Raw genomic sequence first — 24,627 nt, 5'->3', positions numbered from 1 at the left:
AGAGATGAAACTGGCTACAGATCAGCACAAAATCCCAATAGTGACAGGCAAGGATTATTGTTCCAGACCGTGTAGATAGTGTAGTAATTCTGCCATATGTTCATAATTAAAGAGATTTTATTTCATTCATAAGAGGAACATTTACATATTAGCAAGAATATGTACAATTTTAAAATTTAGCCTTTCATAAAAAAAATTGGTAGATGAAAACAAACTATCCTAACTTGAGACACTGAGTGTTAAAGCTATCACCCTCTTTGACAGCTACAGCCTCAAGCAGCGCTTGCTTCTTCTGCATACTGCGGGATGACTCCAATTCATACATAGTTGTCAAATTGAAAAGAACACTCTCATGTAGGTAGTGTTTAGGGTCCTGCTGAACCATTCCTTCTAACTGCCGGAGGGAATCCTTCAACTTTCCCAGATAAAGCAAACAAACAGCCGCATTGTTATTAGCCTAGAGAAAAAGATTATAAATATATATTGAGTCTGGAGTCAAACCAAATTTAATAAATCTTTACTTTTTTTGTGTGTGTATGTGCAAATAATTGCAATTGTTGAAATGTATTATTTATCCTACAATTCAATTCTTTTATCCTTGGCATTGGGAGCTTGGTTACTTTCAGTGTCTATCCCATAACAAAACTGGCTGACCTCCAACATCTGAAGTTCTAAAAGATAGAAGAATCCAAGCTGGAATTCAGATTGGTAAAGGGACTCAATAGATAATGTTAAAAGTGAGCTGAAAGTGGTTTCAGATACCACACTTGTCCTTGAATCCTCCTGCCAATTATCCTAGTTTTACACTTACATATTCCTATTTTTAAAAATGTCCTTCTCTCCCCTGCAGCTACATGAAACACAGATGCAAACAGGGGAAACTGATTTACTGAAACTGACTTAAGTCAATGGGTAGATTCACTAGCTAGGGCAGTTCAAATAAATCCCAAATGCTCATCAGGTTCCATATCCTGTTCATCAGAGCAGAATTTATTAAGTAACACAAGGTACAAAGGAGACAAAAGTAATATGAAATGCTTAGCAATGGAGACTTTCACACTTTCTGAAAGCTGGGGACATGATCCTCTTCCCTAAGTAGCTCTCGCAGGTCTCCCACAAATGAGGGTAAGCTGTCTCTATTTATAGCAGGTGGCGTTTGTAGCCTGAAGTCACATGACTCCAAGCATGTGCTCCCTGAACTTGGTTCCCTCAGTCTTAAAGGGGCCTGGGAACATGGCACTGGGGACACATGCTTATGCCCAAGGATCAGCATACTGATACATCCCTATAATCGGACAGCTGCCAAATATACAAGTAAACAAGATTTAAAAAATTGACAATTCTTCTGTAATGTCTTTCAGTGATAAGAATTTCAGGCTCTGATTTACAGCTGGCTATATATGGGCAGGCCCATGTACATGCACAGATGCAGTTGCAGGATCAGGAGCCTTTAGTGTTATTTCTAAAAATAGTAATTATTATGGGTTAAAAAAAAGTGTGATTTTTCAAGCTGATGGTGTCCCTTTAATACTATCTGATGACAAATTATTTCCTCATATGTTGGCAATTGCCATTTTGTTTTCCAGTATGTACCTCTAACAAAACAAAGCCAATACATAAAAGCCCTCATAAAGCCCCCTTAACATGTAACCCATGCAATGCATGCAGTAAACAATCAGGCTCTTCAGGTAAACTGGTCCTGCCTTCCCCTACCCATCCCTTTGTTTTTATTTGTATCTTATCTTTATGTATAGAGAAAGCTCTTTGGAGCATGGACAATATCTTATTTTTCTATAAAGTTCCAAGCACCTTTTGGGTGCTATCTAAATCTAAGGGATAAGCTATGGCAGAACCACTCAGGTGTCAATTCAATGTAGCAAATCTGGAGTCTTACCACAGCATTTGCAGGGTCAATCCTTAAAATTTCCGTGAAGGCTCTGTGAGCTTCTGCAAAGTTATTCTGACCAAGATGGAGAAATGCTCTAGAAAGTAAGTGACATGTGAGTCAGTTATCCTGAAAAACCCAAGGTGATAATACATTTCAAATGGAACTGAGACCACTTTTTATTTTCCCCTATTATAGATGTGAGAGTTTTTGACATTTGCTCTTCACAGTGTAATCGTGAGCCAGCTGTGAGACACCAATTTACAGACAAATGAAATGACACTTCAGATCACTGGCCACTTCAGATATTCTGCCACCAAACCAATGCTTTTCTATATTTGTTATTAAAATGCAGACAGTCTTCCTAAAATAATTTCTCTATGAAACTACAAGTGTTATATTTGTTTCCAGAACACACTTGTAGTATTTTACTTGTCAAAACATATTTAGCCAATATGATAAACACCAAAAACTGAGGACTCCATCATGCAATCTGATTTACTAGTGCATATCTTGGCATCCGTTTGAAGCTAACAAGTGCTGGGTCTGCACTAGCGAATCTATTTGCAGGATCAGAATCCAAAAGAGCTTCTTTGTTCCTAAAAGTATAAATTAAAAAAATAGAGTAAAATATGCAATGCTTCAAAGAATGAGAAATAACGTTGTAAAATCAACTCTTGTAACTAAAGAGTTTCAAGCCAGGATAAGATGACTACACCAAGTAATACAGATCTCATGGGTGTACATGCCATTCAGTCTCACTTCTGACAGATGTAGTTACATAAAAGAGAGCAAGAAAGAGAAAGAGATACTCTCAAGGGTACTTTAAAACTCACAATGCACATTTTGAAAAATCATATTTTTAAGTTTCATTTAGCTCTTAAATTATCTACCTGTTCATTAAAACCATAATTTGGTACTGTAGTCCATCCCATTTCTGACTCATTTTCTCAACATCTTGAAAATATTTTTCTGCTGTTTTTATATCTCCAATCTGGATGACAAAAATCACAAGAAAGTTAGGACAATGCATGAGAAAGACCCATTCAAATGATATCTTCATGGGACATCTTTCCACAAAGAACCAAAATGTGAAAACATATGAAATATTAAAGTAACTGACTTCATAATTCTACCTCTCTGATTAGTCATTATTCACTGTGAATGGACTAAAGCCATTATCAAGTCAGAGTTTTACAGTTCCTCATTAAGCTCACAGAAGTGAATAACAAAAACTACATGCAGCGTCCTCTTCCCTAAGGCGCTGGTTCTTAAACTGGGCTCAGTGGAACATTAGAATATTATGTAGTGGTGGCTTTGTCTCCTCATTTCTAGCTGCTTTGACAGGTGTCCAGGGTCTCCATTGTAAAGAAAACCCCAGAGGTTTGCAAAACTAGCTGGAAATGAGAAGACAGCAGAGCTACCTCCAATAGCTACTACACAAAAGAGGAAACAGGATCACTCTTCAAAGCCAGGCGTCGCCAATCATAAGTGAGACGGAGCATGGTAGCCAGGTAGCTTGTGGAAGACCCATTCTTCAGATGACCACACCACCTATGACCAGAGGAGACCTATTCCCCCTCCCGAGCAATCAGCCCACAGCCATAGACCAGAGAACAACCCCCCGCCACTGCTGCTACCAAGAGAAAAATACCAGGTAGAGAAGCCACTTAGAAGAGTCTCAGTGAGGTACTGAGGAAGGGATAAAGTGGTGGATTCAGAAGTATTGGGCTAGATGATAAAGAGGGTGCGTGGGTGGAAGGAGTGACGGATTTGGGAACTGTCAGAAAACAGAACTGCATTTTTTTGGGAGGGTGGTCAAGGTCTGAAGTGAATCAAATGTCATATAGTTTTTAAGTTATGAGTGACTATTTTAGGAAATACGCTTTTCTTCTCTTTTAGCAAAAATATGGTAGTTTACAAAACTTGTTATCATGAACAATTCTTATTTCTTAACTGTATCTCAACATTCAAGTCTGAATAATATGCAATTACTATACATAAACTATTAATTCGTAAGTGCCTTTACTCCATTAAACAAATGGAAAGTATTTATCGCTTTTGCTTTTCCAGGATATTTGACATACAAGAATCAGTTTAAATTAGTCCTGGAATTTTAACCATTTAAAATTACTTCCCTGCCACTGGATTTTATTTAATTAATTTAGGAATTGCAGTCACTTTTTCTGAACTAATTTAACTATTAGGATTATTAATGCTTCCAAATTAACATGAAAACCCTCTTGTTAGTCTCAAATAATCAAACCCATGGTTAATATTCCTCCAATGTACTCTGTACTAACTGTGGTTTCTGTTAGTTTGAAAAACAGGATTATTTTTCAAAAAAAATTTTAGGGGCTATTTTTAAGTCCCCTTTGCTGTAATCTATTGCAGAGACTGGGGTTAAAATAGTCACAGAACAACATAAAAGCACTGGTTTGTAAATTAGACAGTAATTTCACTTTTCAAGTCCTTTGATGGAGTTATTCAAATAGCAAATAAGGGTCAGCTAGCAAGCAGATTCAGAGTACTTTAGGAGCACAAAATGAAATACTGAAGACCAAACCATCTTCATTGTTTCTTCCTAACCTATCAGTCTGAATTTGTCTCTGATGTGTCTCAAGTGCTTGCTGACAACTTTACTCACATTACCTCTTAAAGCATCTCGGGGATAGACCGTGGCCTTTTCTGCTTTTCCAAATCTCTCCCCTCATTTAGTATTTATATGATGGTAGCTACTGAAGGCCTCATTCAAAATCAGGGCTCCACTGTGCTAGGTGCTCTATGAATAGATGGGAAGACATGATTCCTGCCCTAAGATGCTCATAACGAATTAAAGATAAGTGACATTTGGAAGGTGAAGGATATAGGTAACATCAAACAGAAAACACCACACACACTATTTTGTATACTTAAAAAGAAAATTAAAAACCCTTCAACTATACCTCACAGGCCCTGAAAGAATACATTCTCGTAGGCACTACAGAAGAATTGGCTCTTGTGAGAAATTTGATGTAAGAGAGGATACAAACTTGGCTTATCCTTATGCCAATGTTATGTCTCCCAAGACTCCACCCTCCACTTCATATTCATAGCACTTCTTCACTAGTCACATCTAGTAATTCACCATTGCGTTACTTCACACTTAGGAGTTGAATTCTACTCCCAAAATACTTTTGGTACTTTCATAAATGGGTAAAATCTGGATCATTGTGCCTCTTCTGGTTGCAATTCATGGCTAGCAGAACAGTTTGAGACTACCTGTACTTGGGAATCACTTGGCACCATTTTTCTGAGAAAGTATGAGGCTTTCAAAGAATGATCAAAAAATTCCATAATTGCCTTTTCCCTCAGTTTTTGCAAAAGGTTTTGTCTTCTTCTCATGGAGTTTGCCTGTTCTAGAGTTCAAACATGCTACACAGCTGTCGCCTACACATGCTGGCTCCTAACTCCTCTTTGCTGCACCTCTCTCTCTCTCTCTCTCTCTCTCTGAGTTCACACCCCTCTTAGGGTAGGTCTACACTTACCCGATAGTTCGGCGGCAAGCAAATCGAACTTCTGGGTTCGACTTATCGTGTCTTGTCTGGATGAGATAAGTCGAACCCGGAAGTGCTCGCCGTCGACTGCGGTACTCCAGCTCGGCGAGAGGAGTACGCGAAGTCGACGGGGCAGCCTGCCTGCCGCGTCTGGACCGAGGTAAGTTCGAACTAAGGTACTTCGAACTTCAGCTACGTTATTCACGTAGCTGAAGTGGCATACCTTAGGTCAAATTGGGGGGGTTAGTGTAGACCTGCCCTTAGTTTTGTTTAGGGAGGAGGGATAGCTCAGTGGTTTGAGCATTGGCCTGCTAAACCCAGGGTTGTGAGTTCAATCCTTGAAGAGGCCACTTAGGGATCTGGGGCAAAATCAGTACTTGGTCCTGCTAGTGAAGGCAGGGGGCTGGACTCGATGACCTTTCAAGGTCCCTTTCAGTTCTAGGAGATAGGATATCTCCATTAATTTAAAATGCTCAGTGACAACTTCTTTTGACATCAAATTCCTATATCAGGTGCTTAGCACTCTCCAGATGGAATTTGTTGCTATTAAATTTCAGTCCAGTCTACCCTCTCTCAATGAGGTTTTATACTTATTTTCATAAACACGCAATTTGAATTCTTCTTTTATTCTTATATTTAAAACTACCAAATAAAAACAGGAGTTATTGCCAAGCAATAAAGACATTTTCCCTGATGCACCAGGCCAAAGAACTATTTGCATTTAGAAGGGGTGTTTTCATTAGCTATTGTCCAGGGTTATGTAAGCAAGCCAACAGGCACCTCAATGCTTTATTTTCCATTCTGCTATGCTATGAGGAAAGGTCCAGTTCTGGCAGTAAAACCACTAATTCAAATAATCCCATGTCATAGCCAACAACCAAGGAGGATGACAACTTGACAGGATTCCCTTCAGAGCCTGTTAACACCACTTTTTAAATTGGATGGACAGACTGCTCTTCAGAGACATGGGGCAGTCTACGCCCACTCTGTCGAGGTTGAGTGTGTTAATGTAGTCACTGATGTATCAGAGAGAAAGACTCCAGGAGCAGGAAGTGATCTCTGCTTTGTCACATGACAGTGCCAAGTAAATCAACCAGGCTGGCTGATTGATTTTTCTATTATGACCCAGAATTATCAATTATGTGAATTTTGAGTAGCTTTATTCATAGTTATACCTTTCTTTAACGCACATAATTAGTAGAAGTTATCTATTTAGGTAATAATTAATGTACTTTTATATTTCTCAATTTTATAGGAATTTCACTTTAACGTTCAGATCAATTCTGATTCAAAATAAAACCTTCAACCACCACCACATTTCTACTGAATGATCAACTACGTTGAAATAAAATCCTTGCTAGAAATATTGAAAATTCCATAATTGGATTTGTTTGAATGACAACTTATATGATTTCAAATGAACAATAATAATGTAATTATCTTTCATCCAAGTAAAAAGAAACCCCAAATAGAATAGTTTAATTTTCTAGCCTTAGCACCACAGACAAGAAGAAAGTTTATAAATAATTATATCATTTAAGCACTTATATTTTCTTTATTAATAAAAGAGAAAGTCTGAAGTGTTTAACATTAGGGAATGTTACAAACCAATTCTTTATGGATTTGTGGGATACAAAATAGGACTTAAATTTTCATCTGATTACTATGTAGCATAGTAATAAGAGATCATTTTTTGAAAAACAATGTAATATTCCAACAGTATTTAATAGATGTCATCTACACAGCCATATGCATACTCTTTGTACACATGAAACACTGCTGGCTTTTCTCCCCACAATGGAAATAAAGCCCTGGCAAAAGGAAGGTGAGGAAATTCTCACATGGCTTTTAGATTAAGCTGTTTAGGGAGCAGTTTGATTAAACACCAGAAGTCTGTATGTGTTTGAAGAAGAGGGAAATTAGATTTGGGGTGAAATCCTGGCCCCATTAAAGTCTGTGGGAGTTTTGCTATAGACTCTAGTGGGATCAGGATCTCACCCTTTGAACGGATATAATTATTAGGTATAATTTCCATAGCGTCATCTTTGTTAGATAATGTAATTAAGTTTGATTCACCACTGTAAATACTTTAAATTTTCTAATCTAGTCAAATGTTTCATGGTAGAAACTCTGTTTTATCTTATTTTAAAGCCTCTTCTACATTTGGGTTGCCTTAAATATGCCTAATGAGAATAACAACAGAGTTTTAAAAACAGCAATTACTCATTACATTACTGTCAACAACATTACTTAGCATATTCAGAGTAACATACATACCTGAAGAAAAATCCTTCCAATTCCACTCAACAGCTGAGGTTCCTGTTCTGGGTAATATTTGATGACTGTGTGATATGCATCTACAGCAAGCACATAGTCCTAAGGGGGAAAAAAAGCACATGACTAGATTTTTAAGCTCAGCATTCACTCATTATTTTAGGTACGCTGTTTTTAAAAAATGTGCGAGCAGTAAACAAACAGGTACAGAATTAAAATAATTGCAAATGTTTAAGGTAAATGGAATTTCCTTGCAACATGGTAGTGCTAGCTGTTGGCTATTCTAACCCTCTGACTATTCAGTTCTATTGGAAATGTACACTATAGCCAGAGATAAAGTGGCAGATTTTTCCTTACATTTTCCCCCCCAACTGGATCACGTCTCTCCCCAGCAAAATTACCAACAGAACCTGACCATTTACTCTTCAGCTTCCAATAATGTTTTAGGGTGGCATTTTCAAAAGCACCTAAGTGAGTTAAGAGCACAAGTGCCATTTAGTCTAAATCAATGACGATTATGCACCCAAGTGACTCAGGCACTTCTGAAAATTCTATGTGTAAATTGTAATACAAGGACTTCTAGTGCGATGCTCAGAATCAAAACCATATCAGAGCTCTTTCCAGGCTGTATACAAGCATCTTAAGATAGCTGGCATACACTCTGTCTAGTAGCCTATCATTTTGTTTTGTTTTGCCTCTTGAAGGTGCTCTAAACTCTGCAAGTTTTAATGCTGAAAAGCAACAGGGGTCGACTTTCCCCCATAACTTACTTGGAAAAAATGCCGCAGGCATTTCTTCTGCCTTCTCCTCTGCTCCATAACTGAAGGGACATTTGTTATGTTTTCTTAAGGCTATATTTAAAATGACTAAGCCCTTCCTATTTCTGACCCGGATCACCACCTGTAATAATCCAATTTTGCAGTAACAAAAATCAAAGAGCTCTTCAATTGCAAACAATTTGCAAACTGTGACTATAATTAATTAACAATGATAAACGTATAATATTTAATAACTGACATATTTAGAGCTCTTGTTGTCACTCTGATGCACCATGTCATACTAAATGTTACTGTATCAATATTGTCTACCCCAGAAGTTCAAAAATCCAACAGACTGACCCTAAAAAAGTCAGGTGGTTTTATTTGGTCTGCCCTCTTTTGAATTCCCCCTTCCATCAATGTGTGGGTGATATTTACACTGTTCAGAACTCTCACAAATGTTAAAACTCGAGTGAGCACATGTGGATACAGGTTAACACTATTCAAGTGCTGCTAGACTGCCTTCCCACAATTCTTCCCCCACCTCCAATATCCAGATAGGGCAGAAAAGTTCTCCCACAAATCAATGGGAAATAGTTCACAGAGCAGTTCAACTTATTGCAGTGCTAAGAATCATGGGATGTGTACCCAGAAGTCTTTGTGCCCCATATGAGTGAATGCAGCCACTTGAATATTATTTTGCATTGTGGATGCCCCACCTTGAGCTATGCTAACTTCAGAGGAATAACTAACTTGAGTTAACTCTTCAGTGAAGAGACAAAGCAGTCTGTCACTTCATATGTCTAAAGGGACAATTACACGTAACCAGTTACACATAATAAAAACGCAACAGTAAAACAAATGGGATGTTATACTAATTCACTTTTAAATGCGATGTTTTACAACATAAAATAATTCCAATAATTACTCTGCGGTCATTACTCTAACTTTTATACATATATATAGTTTTTCACCCCACATGGGTATGAGCAGGGTTGGAAACCACAATCGTCAGATCCAAAGCATAGACCTCCTCCACTTCAGCTAAGAGAGTAAGAGGTAGGAGGAAAGCATGCTGTTATGTGTATGAGGACTAGCCCATATAGGGAGACACCACACACACAGTTAGTGGGTTATAGAAATGGAAGGCTGGATACCAGGGTAACTGGTTTGTATTCCTGGTTCTGGGAGCAGACTGTGGCGTAGCGGTTACAGAGAGCATAACCTAATGAAACAATGCCCCTGCTTGGGACATATGTAGGGTTATTCTGGGTGTAAAAGGGTGAGTTGCTAACATTTCAGCTAAAGAACCACACCTCTTTGCATGAATGCAGTAGCAGTCTCATTAATCTGTGTGGTTTACCCACTACACTATGGCACAGAGCCACACTGCACTAGTGTTAGTTACACAAGCATCTGATCTGACAGGTTCCTTCTGGAAGACTATGTTGCAAAATGGATAAACTTAGCTCTGTTATATTAGAGAACTGTGTTTCATTGTCAGCTCTGCCTGAAGCGGGCTTGTGTAAGCTCCCAGTTATCGGTGCAAATTGTGAAGGACAGTTACCCTCCCATATGATATGAAATCTTGGCTTATAATAAGGGTTGAGAAGGGTATAGAAACGTTAACAGCAATCACTGGAAGCGTTAGGACTAGAACTCATAATCTTGGGGCTTAAAAGGTTCATGCATCTTCCACTAAACTATAAAACGTTAAGTAGGGAGTTCTCTCTCTCACACATTGCTTCCTAAAAAAAAAAATCACATGAAGGCTAAAGATTTTTGCATCATCATGAGAATGCCTGCAGAATAATTAAAGCAAGAGAGGACAATTTATGCTGTCTCTGTCTTTTAAATCAGAACAGAATCCAAATCAGAAGAGAGTCCTTAAACATCAGACTCTTGCGTCACTAGTATAGATTGCTGTCTTCCCTTCCTCCTCCACATCGTTTTAATTGCAGTAGACCCAGATACCCCCCCCCCCCCCCCCCCCCCCCCCGCAAAAAAAAAAATCTCTTCTGGTTTTGGTTCTAATAGCATCAAGCTATCCAAAAGTGGGTACAATTCTGAATAAATATGTTCTTATGTTCTTTATATGTTTTAAAATATAGCACTTGCTTTTAATTAGAGTGCATCTATATTATACACAGGGATGTTATTTAAGAGTTTATTTTTCAGTGAGTTAACAAATTTGGTAAGACTGCAAAAGTTTGGGATGGAACTTTTTAAAAATTAAAATGTTTCAGGTTGAATTAGTAAAAATGCAATGCAGGTTTTTTTTTTTTTTTTTTTTTTTTTTTGCAATCAATCAGATTGCTGAAAGGAGGTAATACACAGCATCAGTTGGATCTGGAATGAATGCTCCCTCATGCTGCTGCATTCAGTAGTCTAGATATGATGAAGACAGGAGAAAGATAATTCCATATCTGAGGAAGAATGGTCAAGTGGTTAGAGCAGTGGTTTTCAAACTGCGGGTTGCGACGCAGTACTGGGTTGTGGAATATAAGGCACTGGGTTGCGCCGGCTCTGGTCAGCACCGCCAACCGGGCTGTTAAAAGACCTGTCGTCAGTGCTGTTCAGCTAAGGCAGGCTATTCCCTATCTGTTCTGACACCGCGCTGCACCCTGGAAGTGGCCAGAAGCAGGTCCAACTCCTAGGTAGGGGGACCACAGAGCTCTACGTGCTGCCCCCCCCCCGAGCATCGGCTCCGCACTCCCATTGGCTGGGAACCGGTGCTTGTGGGTGAGAGCCACATGGAGCTGCTTGCACACCTCTGCCTAGGAGCTGGACCTGCTGCTGGATGCTTCTGGGGCGCAGCGCGGTCCGTGGTGCCAGGACAGGCAGGAAGCCTGCCTTAGCACCCCAGCTGCGCTGCTGACTGGGAGATGCCTGAGGTAAGCCCGTGCCCCAACACTGCGCACCAATCTCCTGCCCCAACCCTGAGCCTCCCCACAAACCCAGAGCCCCTTCCTGCACCCTAAACCCCTCATCCCTGGCCCCACCCCAGAGCCTGCACCCTCAGCCCAGAGCCCTGACCCCCTCCTGCACCCCAACCACCTGCCTCAGCCCTGAGCCCCTCCCACACCCCAAACCCCTCATCCCCAGCTTCATTGGGTCGCAGGCATCAATAGTTCTCTTCAACTGGGTAGCCAGAAGAAAAGTTTGAAAACCACTGGGTTAGAGGACTAGCTTTTGGTAAAGGAGACCCAGGTTCAATTCTCTGTTCCACCACAGGTTTCCTGTGGGATCTTGGGTCACTTTTCTGTGCCTCAAATCACCACCTGTAAAATAATATTCTTTTCTACCTAACAGGGCTATTAGTGAGGTGCTCATATACTGTGGTAATATGGCCATGTAAGTACAGAACTCCATGGGTCATGTAAGTTTTCCTTTCCGGATGGTCAAGAAGAATGACACTGAGGGGAATTTATTGGGTTTAATCTTTAAGGCTGGAGTCCAAAGGTGTTAGGCACCCAACTCCCATGGAAACTAATTATTTTAGGCTTCTTTGACAATCCTAGCCTTAAAGACAATCTATAATTATATTTCAACAAATACTAGTTAACTTTTTTGGCCAAAGGTTAATAAAATTTACAGCTGGAAATTAGCCAATGTTTTTTACACCAAGGTTACAGGGAATATTATTACAGTTCAGTAAATAACTATTATCATCATCATCATCATCATCACCACTCTACCCAACAGCACAAATGATTCAAGTAACAAAAGTACTTCAGAATCAACACAGAATTATATCCCAATATAATATATTGTCACTAGATGGCGATAGATTGCACTGACTCAGTTCAGGAGAAACCCAGAATTTGTTTGTTTATTCATTACACCGGAAAACAAAAAGCTTCAAAACTGAATGATATATTTTACAATGAATACTCCTCTAGAAGTATATTACATACAACTGATATCTCTTACAGATATCTGAAGCTTTGTGTAATTAATTTCCTCAAAAAATGCTTATCCTCAAGAAAGACCACGTTTAAAAATCATTATTTAAAGAAATAATTTGTTATCAATTAAAGCAGAAGGCAGAGATGAATATCTGAGCATTGTTTGTTATTAAGACTGTTTTAACATTTGGGAACATTTAAAGGAAAAAATAAAGAAGCAGCCAATTTACCTGTCAGAGGATTTGTGGCATATACAGCTCAGATTATCTTCACATTTTGTCCTTATTTTAACTGCAATATGACTTATGTTTGAAAATTGCTCTTAAAAGATTCTGACTCTTATAAGGCAGTTCTTGAAAATTATGTGCATCATGGGAAGGTACATGCAACATATTCAAGGACAAGTTTAATACAGGTAATGGCTATGCTGGGGGTTCAGTAGCAACATGTATTGTTATGTGGGAAATCTGAATTCTGGAAATAATCTTGGAATTCTAGTTTCCTAGATTGAGAGTTATAATACAGATTGTGAATACACTTGGTTTTGAGAAATGCAGGAAGGAAAATGAGTTGCAGTTCTCTTGACGCAACCTTGTCAGAAACACTGATGACTGGCTTAGAAGTTGGAGCTCATGCCACTACTGAAGTGAGAAGAAAATACCACAAAAAGGATGAAAGGGGAACAGAAGCAGAAATGGGATATAGAAGCAGAAAAGAAGAGGAGAGCAGAAGTGACTAAAGGGGCTTAGGCGAAAAAATCAGTATAGTTAAAAGCAAAGTTACTGTATAACTAGTTGGAAGCCTGCAGTGTTTGTTAACTATATTTCTTTAACTGGATATTTTTATACTCCAGTTATAGATTTAAGTTTGGGATGGAGACTCAGTATTTAATTTTTTTTCCTACCTGCATTTCAAAAAGGAGAGTTTCCTGAAAACTGACCGTGTCTCAGGATTCTGATTCAAAACAAATATTTGTTTGCTTTAAAGACAGAATGGGGCTTCCTTCTGACCACCCTGATTTGCTGTGCTGTTGTATTTACATAAGAGGGAATACTGCTGATCTCACTCTAACTATTCTGAATATATATTTCCATCTCCTGGGATCCTCATAAGAGCAAAATGCTGAATTTTAAGGCAGTCTCTGGGCAACTGACGCTTTCATACCTGTACATTATTTGAGATATTATTTCAGTGTTAAAAACATCAAGAAAACAAGGTTTACAAGTAGCTTATTCAGCTTTATGGAAAGCCAGGTTCAGGAATGAGGTTGGGCAACTAGGATCATAAGAACGGCCATACTGGGTCAGACCAATGGTCCATCTGGCCCAGTATCCTGTCTTCCGACAGTGGCCAATGCCAGATGCTTCAGAAGGAATGAACAGGTAACTGTCAAGGTATCCACCCCCCTGTTGTCCACTCCCAACTTCTGGCAGTCAGTCAGAGGCTAAGGAAGCCCAGAGCATGGGGTTGCATCCCTGACCATCTTGGCTAATACCCATAGATGGAACCATCCTCCATGAACTTATCTAATTCTTTTTTGAACCCTGTTATAGTTTTGGCCTTCTCAACACCCCAACCCTGTAACAGGGTTCAACGCTAGGAATATGGAGAAGTTCAGAGCCTGGTCTGTGAGAGGTTATAGTGCAGACAGTGTTGCCCTTGGGTTTTGATGCTAATTAATCCATAAAGTAGCTTTAAGATTTGGGTTGAGGCAGTCCATTGCTCTTGCCACAAGCTTAGCACAGGGGCATCCCTATTTCCATGGCAATGAGGTCTACTTTGGAAGCAGTTTGTTGTTCCCTCTTTCTGAATGCAAGAAGCTGCTGCTGCACAAAATGGAGTAGGATGGCTTACAGGAGGGGGAAAAAACAGGCAAAAAATAGACAACAACTCTCTGACTGTTCCTTCCATTGCAGCTATAGGAGACTAAAAACTCCAGGGTCAGAATCTTGTTGCACAGACATATGGACAAGGCAGAAGATGTATTTGGATGCTTCGAGTCTTTGTCACACACAAAGCCTTACTGTGTGCTACTAGAGTAACATTCCTAGTACAGAGGTTGAGAAAGACAGAGAGAGCATATAATTGGTTTTAATTACAGTATTTAGTTAAGTGTTTGAAAAATTCAATTTAAAAATGCAAATTCTGTATCGTTATTGCATGTGCTCTGAAATGATTTCAAAAGAAATAAGTGTAGATATGGTCCTAAAGAATATTGCTGCAAGTGGTTATCTATTAAATAAGTAATTACTAAGTCTAATTAATTCTTCACTAAGCTAAACCTTGTACAGTCAGGTAGTCTTCCCCTATCCATGCACAAGTAATTCTCTTGCACTTTCTCTGACATTCTATTCTAGTATATACGGTAACTCTGCAGTTATTGCCACCCACGTACCTTCATCATTAGCAGACAGTTTGCCATGGAGTACATCACCCGGCCCAGACGTGACCTCCACAGCTCAACAGAGGCTACAAAATAAGAGCAACTTGTGAATGTGCACAAATAAATTAGAGGTTCTTTCTAGCCATCAATTATTGGTCCTATGAATTCTGATTTAAAAGATCCCCCTTGTTAACATCACTGGGCTTCAGCATAGAATTTTTAATTCTTTGCCACGCCGTACTGTCAGATAGAAAATATTGCCCCTCTCAAAGGGACTAGTTTGATTGGTTCTAGGAATAGAATATCTGCATAAATGATGCAACGATGCAAAAGCAACGGACCTTTCAGCTTTTAGTTCAGGCAACATATTAAATACTAAAAGAAGCCACACATTTTCTAATATCAGAACAAAAAATACATAGAAACATCTAAATAATTATTACCATCAGCATACAATTGTGTAATTTATCAGATTAAATTTAATCAACTAAAAACCCAAACATAGCAGGGTCAGAGCTCACTGAGTCTGGGACTATTTGTGATTGCCTCTGGCTTAGTGATATGGTGGAAAAATCTGCCGAGCCTGTCTGTCTTCTCCGCGCTCCTGGAGCTTGCAGGCTTTAAAGGCTGCAGCAGCAGATTTCTTATTCCCTTGGTTTGAGACAGACTCATGATGTTGTAAAAGAATGGTTCTCCTTATGTATCCACTGTCACAGGGACCATAGATCAGTAGAGCCGTGCAAATCTGAGGATATCCGCTTTATATCTTCAGACCATGTTGGCGGATCACGGATCAGATGCAGATACAAATTTTGTATCCATGCAGGGCTCTATAGATCAGTACTAGAAATAAAATTAGACTTTTGTTCTTTAAAAATAGACATTAGGAATATTAATTTGGTCCATGATTGATTTTGAATTAATTATTTGAAAACAAATATTACGGCTTACCCTGACAATCAACTCTCAAAGTCGCTGTATTGAGGTTGGAGAGACAGGGAAAAAAAAAAAAAAAAGAGGGGGTTGCAACAGAACAGTGATAATTCTTTGTTCTTGTGTAGCAATAAAGGGATCTGTTATAAAAACCATGGCTGGTTATAGAGAGTTAATTTTCTTTAATGATTTACAAATGCCATTCATTACAGGTAATAAAAGCTTGGCGAGACAGGTACAAAATATAACTTTCTGTTCTAGACACATTAAAAATTGAGTGCATAGTTTTGTCTCCAAGATTGGACCTGGTATTTAATTTATAATAGCTTCCTTAGTCATAGCTCTCTTATATCATTCAGCAGTGTGAAGTCATATTTTAGATATTTTCCACCCCAAGTTCATGTAAAACATGTAGTGCCATAACATGGGAATGTACCATGAGAGGACATTCTAGCCCATGTTTTCTACCTTTTGTTTTTTTCTGAGCCCATGGCAGAAACAGGGCAGTGTTAAATAACTCTAATTATGTTAACATCCCATTTCTGAAGCAATTTTAGGTTTGTCAAGTGCATTTCCTAATGTTTTTGTGCTTATGTTGTCTCTAAATGTTATTAAAAAAATCTGAGGTTACATTGGTTTGAGTTCAAGTTAGGTGATTGGAAATTAAGCTATTATGTAGCTCATACCATATATTTCAAACTTATTGTGATGTGTTTAAAAAAAGAATGCATTTGATTATAGTTTATTGTTTTGTGTTGTGACATCATTTGGTTATAAAGAACATTTTCGGTTATTGCTGGCACTATTAAGATATATAAGTGGTAGCCAGGACAGGCACAGAGTAAAGTAAAAACAGCAGTGAATGAGAACTTTCAAATATGCTGGAAAATGTCACCTGGATGGCTGCATGCATTTCTACAACTGCTCAATACACAGAAGACAATGGGAGTTTTGCACATTAAGCAGCTACAAGCTCAGGCCCAGTAAGTCCGAAGGCTGAACAAATATGCAAGATGCACTAAAAGGACAATCAGGAGGCATTCTTATTGCTGGCAGCAAGGGGCTAAAGAATGACATGGGAAACAAAAAATAGAAACCCAATATCTGATGATTATTATCTGTAACCCTGTAGTAGAAATGACAGTAACTCACCTAGCAAGCCCTTGCTGCTACACTATCAATCTGAACATTCCTTCTTAATGGTTATTAATTTAGACTCTGATTGTACAGTGGCGCTATGCTCTGAACTGCCATTCATTTCAATGGGAGTTCTGTGCGTGGTGCAGCTGCAGACTTGGTTCCTTATAGAAAACAAACGTGCTGCCAGGCAAATGGTGCAGTGCTAAATCTCTCCTCCTACTGAACAATTGGAAAATAAGACGTTCTGCTCCACACTAGAGAAGATGCATGTAATGGGCTGGTTGGTGTAGCACCTACTCACACTGGCAATAAGGAAATTATTCCCCAGACATAATCCCCATAATGAATTAAGGTTATCTTCAGCCACAGTTCATAAGGTTTGTTTCAGCTAGATTTTCCACAAAAATATAAAGCTTCCTGCAGCTCAAACTGCAGCCCAGGGGCAAACGGGGAGCAGAGTCGACCGACCCCATCAGGCAAGAGCAGCCAACAGTCCCCGCAAGCATCCCCAGGGCCCTTTGGCAGTGTTTGGCAGATAGGCAGTTGTACTCCAAGCACAGCAGCATCTCCCCCAGCTGCTCAGCAACTCCCTCCTCTGGTTCCTGCTGACTACTGCTTTTCTAGCTCTTCCTTCTGCTGAGCTGAGCACAGCTCTAAAGGCGTTGCAGACACAGTGGTGTAGAGCAAGGAGCCAGTTACCCGCAGGTGAAAGGGGCAGCCTGCAGGGGACGGAGCTAGTAAGCGGCTAGGAGAGAAGTCTTCGCGTATGTGACAAAAAGCAGTCAGTCTTTTAGCAGGAGGGTGGGGAATGGCAAAAAGGCCTGGGGAAAATGAGGAGGGAATCCATGTGGGAGAAAGCCAACGGGTGGAAAAGAGTGAAACCCTATCAAGGAAGCCAGGTATGGGGAGGGAACAGAAGGTGAAAACAGAGCCACACAGAAAGAGAAGGAGCTTCATTTTTTCAAATAATTTGAGAAAATGGCGAGTGTTGTGTACGAATTTTTGTGAAAGGTGAAGTATTTCTTTCTGCTTTTTGGTCTTGTCCTCAGAAAAAAGTAAATTTAATATTCACCAGAATACATATGCAAATATCTGGCTGCTAGGTGCTTGCACATGCCCTCTCTTCCCCCTAAAAAGCACTTAGCTTATGTAGAGATTTGTTTAAAGCAAAATTTCACATTGGTTGGCAACTGTACCCAGACAAACCGATCTATTCTCCTCCCACCCTAATGGTAGACAACGATTTCCTAGACCAGGGGTCGGCAACCTTTCAGAAGCGGTGTGCCAAGTCTTCATTTATTCACTCTAATTTAAGGTTTTGCAGGCCAGTAATACATTTTAGCATTTTTAGAAGGTCTTTCTAGAAGTCTATAATATATAACTAAACTATTGTTGTATGTAAAGTAAATAAGGTTTTTAAAATGTTTAAGATGCTTCATTTAACATTAAATTAAAATGCAGAGCTCCCCGGACCGGTGGCCAGGATCTGAGCAGTGTGAGTGCCACTGAAAATCAGCTCATGTGCCGACTTCGGCACGCGTGCCATAGGTTGCCTACCCCGTCCTAGACCCTCTAGGAGAACAGGGTCCTGGAGGAATGTTAACCAGGTTAATTCATAGATTGTTGGCAGTGGCAGAAAGACTTCTGGCTTCCTGTGATAGGACATTTTAACCCCTAGCTTGCTAGACATGGTAAGGGGTTCATCTGCCCCGTTACAGTGCCTAAAAACTCATGTCAGGTAAAATTTTCAAGAGCACTTAAATGACTTAGGTGCCTAAGTCCCATTTTTCAAAAAGTGACTAGGGTTGCCACTTCTGAGGTACAAAATACCTGGCATGTCCAGGATGATCGTCAGCCCACAAAACTTGAAAGCTAGCAGTGTACTGAGCACCCATACATATTTATTGGGGCAGCTACCTCATAAAAAAGATGATGCTGGGATGTTTAAGCTAGCCAATGAGAAAGGCTGAATGGAAAAGGGAGGGGTGTGTCCTAAGCCCCGCTCCTCTGACAAAGTTAGATGCTTAAGTCAGGGAGGCGCTTATGTTCTGCTTGCAATCCTCTCATGGTGTCAAATGACTTAGGTGCCTAAGTGGTTCCTTGCAAGAAATGCTAGAGGAGGAGGTGGTGATGGTACCTCCCTTATAATTTTTAGCCCAGAGATTAGAACACTTACCCAGGATGTGGAAAACCTGGGTTCAAATCTCACCTCTGCTTGATGGGCAAAAAGGTTTAAGCAGGGGCCTCTCACGTCTTGGAAGAGTGTCCTAACCATGGGGTTAAGGAATAGTCTGATGTGGGGCTCCCTCAGTCTCTCCTGTTGAAGCTGTTGCACTTTATATTAATACTTACATAATCATAGGGCCAGAGAGAGAAAGTGCAAATGAAACTATAGGCTGGTGGTTAGGGCACCACCTGGGGAGACCCAAGATCCAGTCCCCCAGCTCCAATTACTCTTTCACTATATATCCAACTTCAGCAGGAGAGATTGAGGGTACTCCACATCAGAATATCCCATAGCTCAATGGTTAGAGCACCTTCCTGAGAGGTGTGAGACCCCTGTTTAAATCCAGTATCCCCATCAAGCAGAGGGAGATTGAACCTGGGTCTCCCACATTCCAAGCAAGTGCTCTAACTACTGTGCTAAATGTTATAAGGGAGGCAGCACCACCACCACTTCGCCTTCTTCCAGCTGGATTCTGAAGAGTCGCCATCCAATAAGCATGCTCTCCGCACGCTTACCAGACTGGGCCCAGCAGGAGAGATAGGCATCTCCCCGCCTATCTTCACCTGATTTGAGGATCCCGCTGCAGGTTAGGCATCTGGACGCCATGAGTGAGGTGCTGTGCACATGCACAGAGGCAAAATCTTTGGTTTCTTGGAAACTTTTAAAGCAAAAATTTAGGTGCTGAGTGAATTTAGGTTTCGGAGGCAGCCAAACAGGGTTTTATGGATTGTAGTGGAGTTTAGGCGACTAAGTCTCGTTGGGATACTAAGGCCCAGATCCACAAGTCTCATTGATTTTTAGTGAGCCTTAGGCTCTCAAGTGCCTAAGACACTTTAGAAAATGTTATTCCTCATCCTTACCTGTGTTTTTCCTTCCTTCCCGTCCCTCCCACCCCACGTGTTTAAAGGTAGTATAGGGCTGCCCCCCAAAAAAAATTATCAGGAAAAAGGAATGTTTTTCTTGTCAGGTTTCTCAAACAGCAGCTCCTGACTAAATCTCCTTTCTTCCTGCCCCATGATCTTGAATAAATAAGTTAATTAAAATGAAAAGGAAAAAAGAAAATGTCTCCCATAAATGTTAAATCAAAATAGGGTAATACATAGCAAAAGACCCTCCAAATTAATACAATCTGCTGGGACCAACAGGGAAGGAGGGAAAATTTGGATCTAACGAAGTTTCTCAGATTTCAGGGGAGAAGACTGATGGAGGCAATGAGCCTTTTAACACAGATGCCCCTCTGGTCTCTCTCCAGTGCCTCAGCAATGAATTGATTTTCTTGTACACCCAACACTACAGAATGGCAGCCATGTTCTTTGTTTCTTTAAACTACAAAGGAGATTTGATTTACTGCACCAATTTGATCAAAATAAAAGGTGAAACTGTGAAATGAATTCCAGCAAATAAAAATATAAGGTGTATCATTTCAGAGGCTGAAGAGACTATAAAATCACAGAAGTACTCTTTTAATAGCTTTGGGGCAGTCTTGTGAAAACTTCTGGCATACTTGGGCAAATGATAAAAATACACTGCCTGTAAAAAGAAATTTAAAAAAAATGCCTACCTTGTGTGTTCTCTTGTGTAATGTTAGTCATACTTCCATCTTCTGCTAAACCTTGCTCCAAATTTTCTAATATCTGTAGAAAATTGTTTAAAACTAACATGAGTTTAAACAGGCATTCTGGAATTAGGCAGCATTTTGTATTATACGCAAATTATCTACAGTTGTCATAGTCTGTATGTAAAACAATTCAAACAGGAGTGTTTCACATGAACATATTTCAAAATCACTGATTATTACTATAGCTAGATCAATCATAACAGACAGCCTTTGTACTGTAGTGCTGATGTTAGAGTTCAGGTTTATGATACTCACAAAGCATTAAAAGACAGCATACACCAGGGACATATGCATTTTGTTAAGCAAAATATCAAATATGCCCCGGAAGAGAATGATTATTATCTCTTGCAAAAATGTGAAACTGATTCCAGAAGAGAACTAAGAGGTTTTTTTAAATTTTATTTTATGTATCCCATAAATTCATTGATGCTCTGGTTTTAAATCGAATGTGTCTTTTTTGTTCTTAATTAAATAACGATCCTTCTAACTCTCAGCTCCATTTCCTTCCCAAAGTTGGGATTTTGTTGCTGTTTTTTATTTATTAGAGATTTTAAATAATATAAGCTACGGAGTGAGCAAAAAATTATGTTTGCTGGATTATCTGGAGAATGAGTATGTATAACTATTGGAGCTTCTGGCTTAAGATATCTGCATCTTGAAAATATATATATCTACAGTTTCATTTGTAATGTAAGCCAATTGCATTTCTCCAGTCCCGCTATGGTGTATCCAAATGTCTCTCTGACTCCTGAAGATTACTCTATTTTTGCTGCTTCCCATCCCCTCATAAATCACTGCATTTCAGTTTCATCTTTTTGGTCACAGTAGACTGAATGGGACTCCCTTAAGAGCCTGTTAAACCACTCACTCTTTAATTAGCTGGTGGGTTTAGTTTATCAGCAACATAGGAGGCATTCCCTCTCCTGGGGGCCGAGTGCACTGCGTACGTAGTGCCTTCAGCTCATGCCAGTTTAAAGAGAGATTATTTACAGTGCAGTAGCACTCAAAATGTGCTTTGTGCTTTCCAAACAATAAAAGAAATAGGGTAAAATTGTCAAAAGAGATCAATTGATTCCAGAGCTTAAATTCTATTTTTAAAAGTGCCTTAGGCATTAAAAGCCTTTTGAAAATGGAGTTTAGGAACTTAAGGAATAGATTTTTAAAGGCACTTAGGTGCCAAAAGATGCAGCTAGGAGCCTAGTGCCTCTTCAACTGCGTACAAAAATGGCCATTTTAGTCAACAGGCAGGCAAAAGGAAAGAGCTTATTTTGCAACAGAAGATAATCATGGGTTAAATGCAACTCTGAAGTAATTACACTGATTTCATTCTGGTTACACCAGGGATGATTTTAGTCCAAGGCAGCTTTGTCTTCTTTTTAAATTTTTGTCTCCGGGTGAGCGTTTGTTAGAGTTTATTTCACGGTGGTATTAGCATTTAAGTGGTCCCAGCTAGATTTTTCAAGTGAACACATCATCGAAATGAATGGAAGAAACAGTTCATACCTTTGCTGCTGATGCTACTGTTTGTCTGGAGACAGTTCTCTGCAATGCTGGCTTAACAGCATATTGATTTATGCAGGGAAGGCTAGTGGCACCACACAGTGCACTAGCAATTTCCACCCCGTTTCCCTGCCCTAAAACAAGAAGCTTAAGTTCTGCAGAAAAAGGCAGAATTTGCAATGAGACACAAATTGTAGGCCATGCAATTCTGCAGTTCCTGTGATTGTTTCACTGGTTATACTCATGGCTATATTTGAACTCAGCGGAAAAATGTACAGGATCTAAATTCCTCCTTGAGGCCTATCAACAGCTGTATATTTGATTAAATAAAACTGGATTCTGGGAAAAGTTTCTATTCAACAATCTGCATAAGGAATGCATAACAAAACTCTAGCTATACATGCATGACCCTGATTAGGGTAACCTTTATTTTTCTGTGTGAATTTGGTGTTTATCACAATGGGAGAATTAGAATACTAATATTATAATCCTAGTAAGGATTATGCAAGCAGGAGTTGTACTAACTGACCACAGAAACTTTGATTATGCCCCTTGATATTGACTTGAAAAGCTTTGGTTATGCCAATCCTTGAGCTCTCTTGAATAGGACCTGCCCATTTGGCTACAGTTTATACCAGGGGCGGGCAAACTTTTTGGCTTGAGGGCCGCATCGGGTTTCGTAAATTGTATGGAGGGCCGGTTAGGGGAGGGGGTCGTGACCCGGTCCCCACCTCCTATCTGCCCCCTCCCCCCAGGGCTCCTGCCCCATCCAACCCCCTCTGTTCTCTAAGGGCCCCTCTGGGACCTTTGTCCCATCCACACACCCCTGCTCCCTGTCCCTTGACTGCTCCTGGACCCCTGCCGCCCCATCCAACCCCTCCTCTCATTCCTAATGGTCCCCCCCTGGGACTCCTGCCCTATCCAACCCCCCCTCTCCCTGTCCCCTGACTGCTCCCTGCCACCCCATGCAACCCCCCCTCCTTCCTGACTGCCCCCCAGGACCTCTACCCCCATTCAACCCCGTTTCCCCCCGACCACCATCCACACCCCTGCCCACCACTCCGAACTCCCTTGCCCTCTATCCAACACCCCCTGCTCCCTGCCCCCTTACCGCGCTGCCTGGAGCACTGGTGGCTGATGGTGCTACAGCCGGGCCACGCTGCCACCACCATGGAGCACAGAGACTGGGTCAGGCCGGGCTCTGCAGCTGTGCTGTCCCAGGAGCTCACAGCCCTGCCGGCCAGAGCACTGTGTTGGCAGCAGAGCGAGCGAGCGAGCTGAGGCTGCGGGGGAGGGGGGACAACAGGAGAGGGCCGGGGGCGAGCCTCCCGAGCCAGGAGCTCGGGGGCCGGGCAGGACAGTCCCGTGGGCCGAATGTGGCCCGCGGGCCATAGTTTGCCCACCCCTGGTTTATACTGTAACATGACTAAGTATTTACTGACTAAAACTGATTAGCTGTCTGAGCCTTAGAGATGACTTCATGCCCTATGAAGTTTTGAGTGCAACATCATCAGACCTCATCTTGAATATTGAGTGCAATTGTGTGTACCTGATTATAGAAACACACTGGCAAATGTGAGGGAGTTCACATAAGAGTAAAATGATCAGGGGACTGGAGAGACTGAGTTAAGAGCAGAATGAAAGAGTTAAATGTGATCTGCACAGATTGGCTAAAATGATGTCTACAAATATCTGAATGGTGTAAACACCAAGGAGTGAGAGGTAATATTTAGGATTATACAGAGAAGTTTAAGTTAGGGGTAATGTGATGAAATTAAGTAAAGGAAAACAGAATATGAGGAAATTTTCTTACAATGAGACTGTATTAGTATTAGACTGGAACAGTCTCCCAAGGGAAGTGGTGTCAACCTCACTGGTTCATTAAAAACTAGACTAAGCGTTAGAAAACAATCATGCATTGGCAGGGAGCTAGAAGGTGAGCTAATAGGTCTTTTCCCACCTCTGGCTTTTATGATTCCAAGATCATCACATTTACATAATGGGGATCCATAGACACTTCTGTAAATGAGAAAGAGGGCTAATGATTTTGAAATATTACTCCTTCACTTTTAAAGTAATAAAACAAAACACTATTGGTTTATGGCTGCAAAGATTCCCCCATCATCAATTCCCCCTTATTTTTAATGGTTTTTTTTGGTTGTGCCATGACTTTCTTTTAATGTGGAGAATGTGTTCTACTTATGAACACTGCAGACAAGGTCCCAGTTAGTAGATTTGTGCGACCAATTATATATGCAGAAATGTCAGATTTAGTTTTTTTTTTCCTAAACAATTTCAAATGTTTTAGGTGGTTAAATTACCAACTGTGTAAAATTTCTCATCTGTCCTGTTTGTGCATCTTCCTCTTTATTCCCTACTCTCTCCCTTACACCTGTTCCTGCCATTCCTGTCTTAGAGGTGCACTGGAAGACAAAATATGTATCTGATGGCAGACAACTAAAGCC

At 40.3% G+C, this 24,627-nt stretch overlaps 1 protein-coding gene across 3 annotated transcripts in view; it reads right to left on the bottom strand.

Annotated features, from left to right (window-relative positions):
* Positions 1-99: 99 nt before the first annotated feature.
* TRAPPC12 (trafficking protein particle complex 12) overlaps positions 100-24,627 on the bottom strand; it is a 91,125-nt gene continuing 66,597 nt past the window's right edge. Inside the window, exons 7-12 of one of the 3 annotated variants that reach the window (XM_034766427.1) lie at positions 20,606-20,678; positions 14,757-14,830; positions 7,699-7,797; positions 2,779-2,879; positions 1,895-1,982; positions 100-457 (exon numbers count right to left, since the gene is read on the bottom strand). In XM_034766427.1, coding sequence (XP_034622318.1) covers positions 215-457; positions 1,895-1,982; positions 2,779-2,879; positions 7,699-7,797; positions 14,757-14,830; positions 20,606-20,678 — 678 coding nt within the window. In that variant the 3' untranslated portion in view covers positions 100-214. Of the gene's footprint in view, positions 458-1,894; positions 1,983-2,778; positions 2,880-7,698; positions 7,798-14,756; positions 14,831-20,605; positions 20,679-24,627 lie in introns of those variants that run through there. The other 2 variants (XM_034766428.1, XR_004645239.1) reach the window with 2 other exon arrangements.

This window comes from Trachemys scripta, chromosome 3 (assembly GCF_013100865.1).
Source record: "Trachemys scripta elegans isolate TJP31775 chromosome 3, CAS_Tse_1.0, whole genome shotgun sequence".
NCBI lineage: Eukaryota > Metazoa > Chordata > Testudines > Emydidae > Trachemys > Trachemys scripta.
Note: the sequence above shows the minus strand (reverse complement) of the source record. Positions and strands in the feature narration are given on the sequence as shown.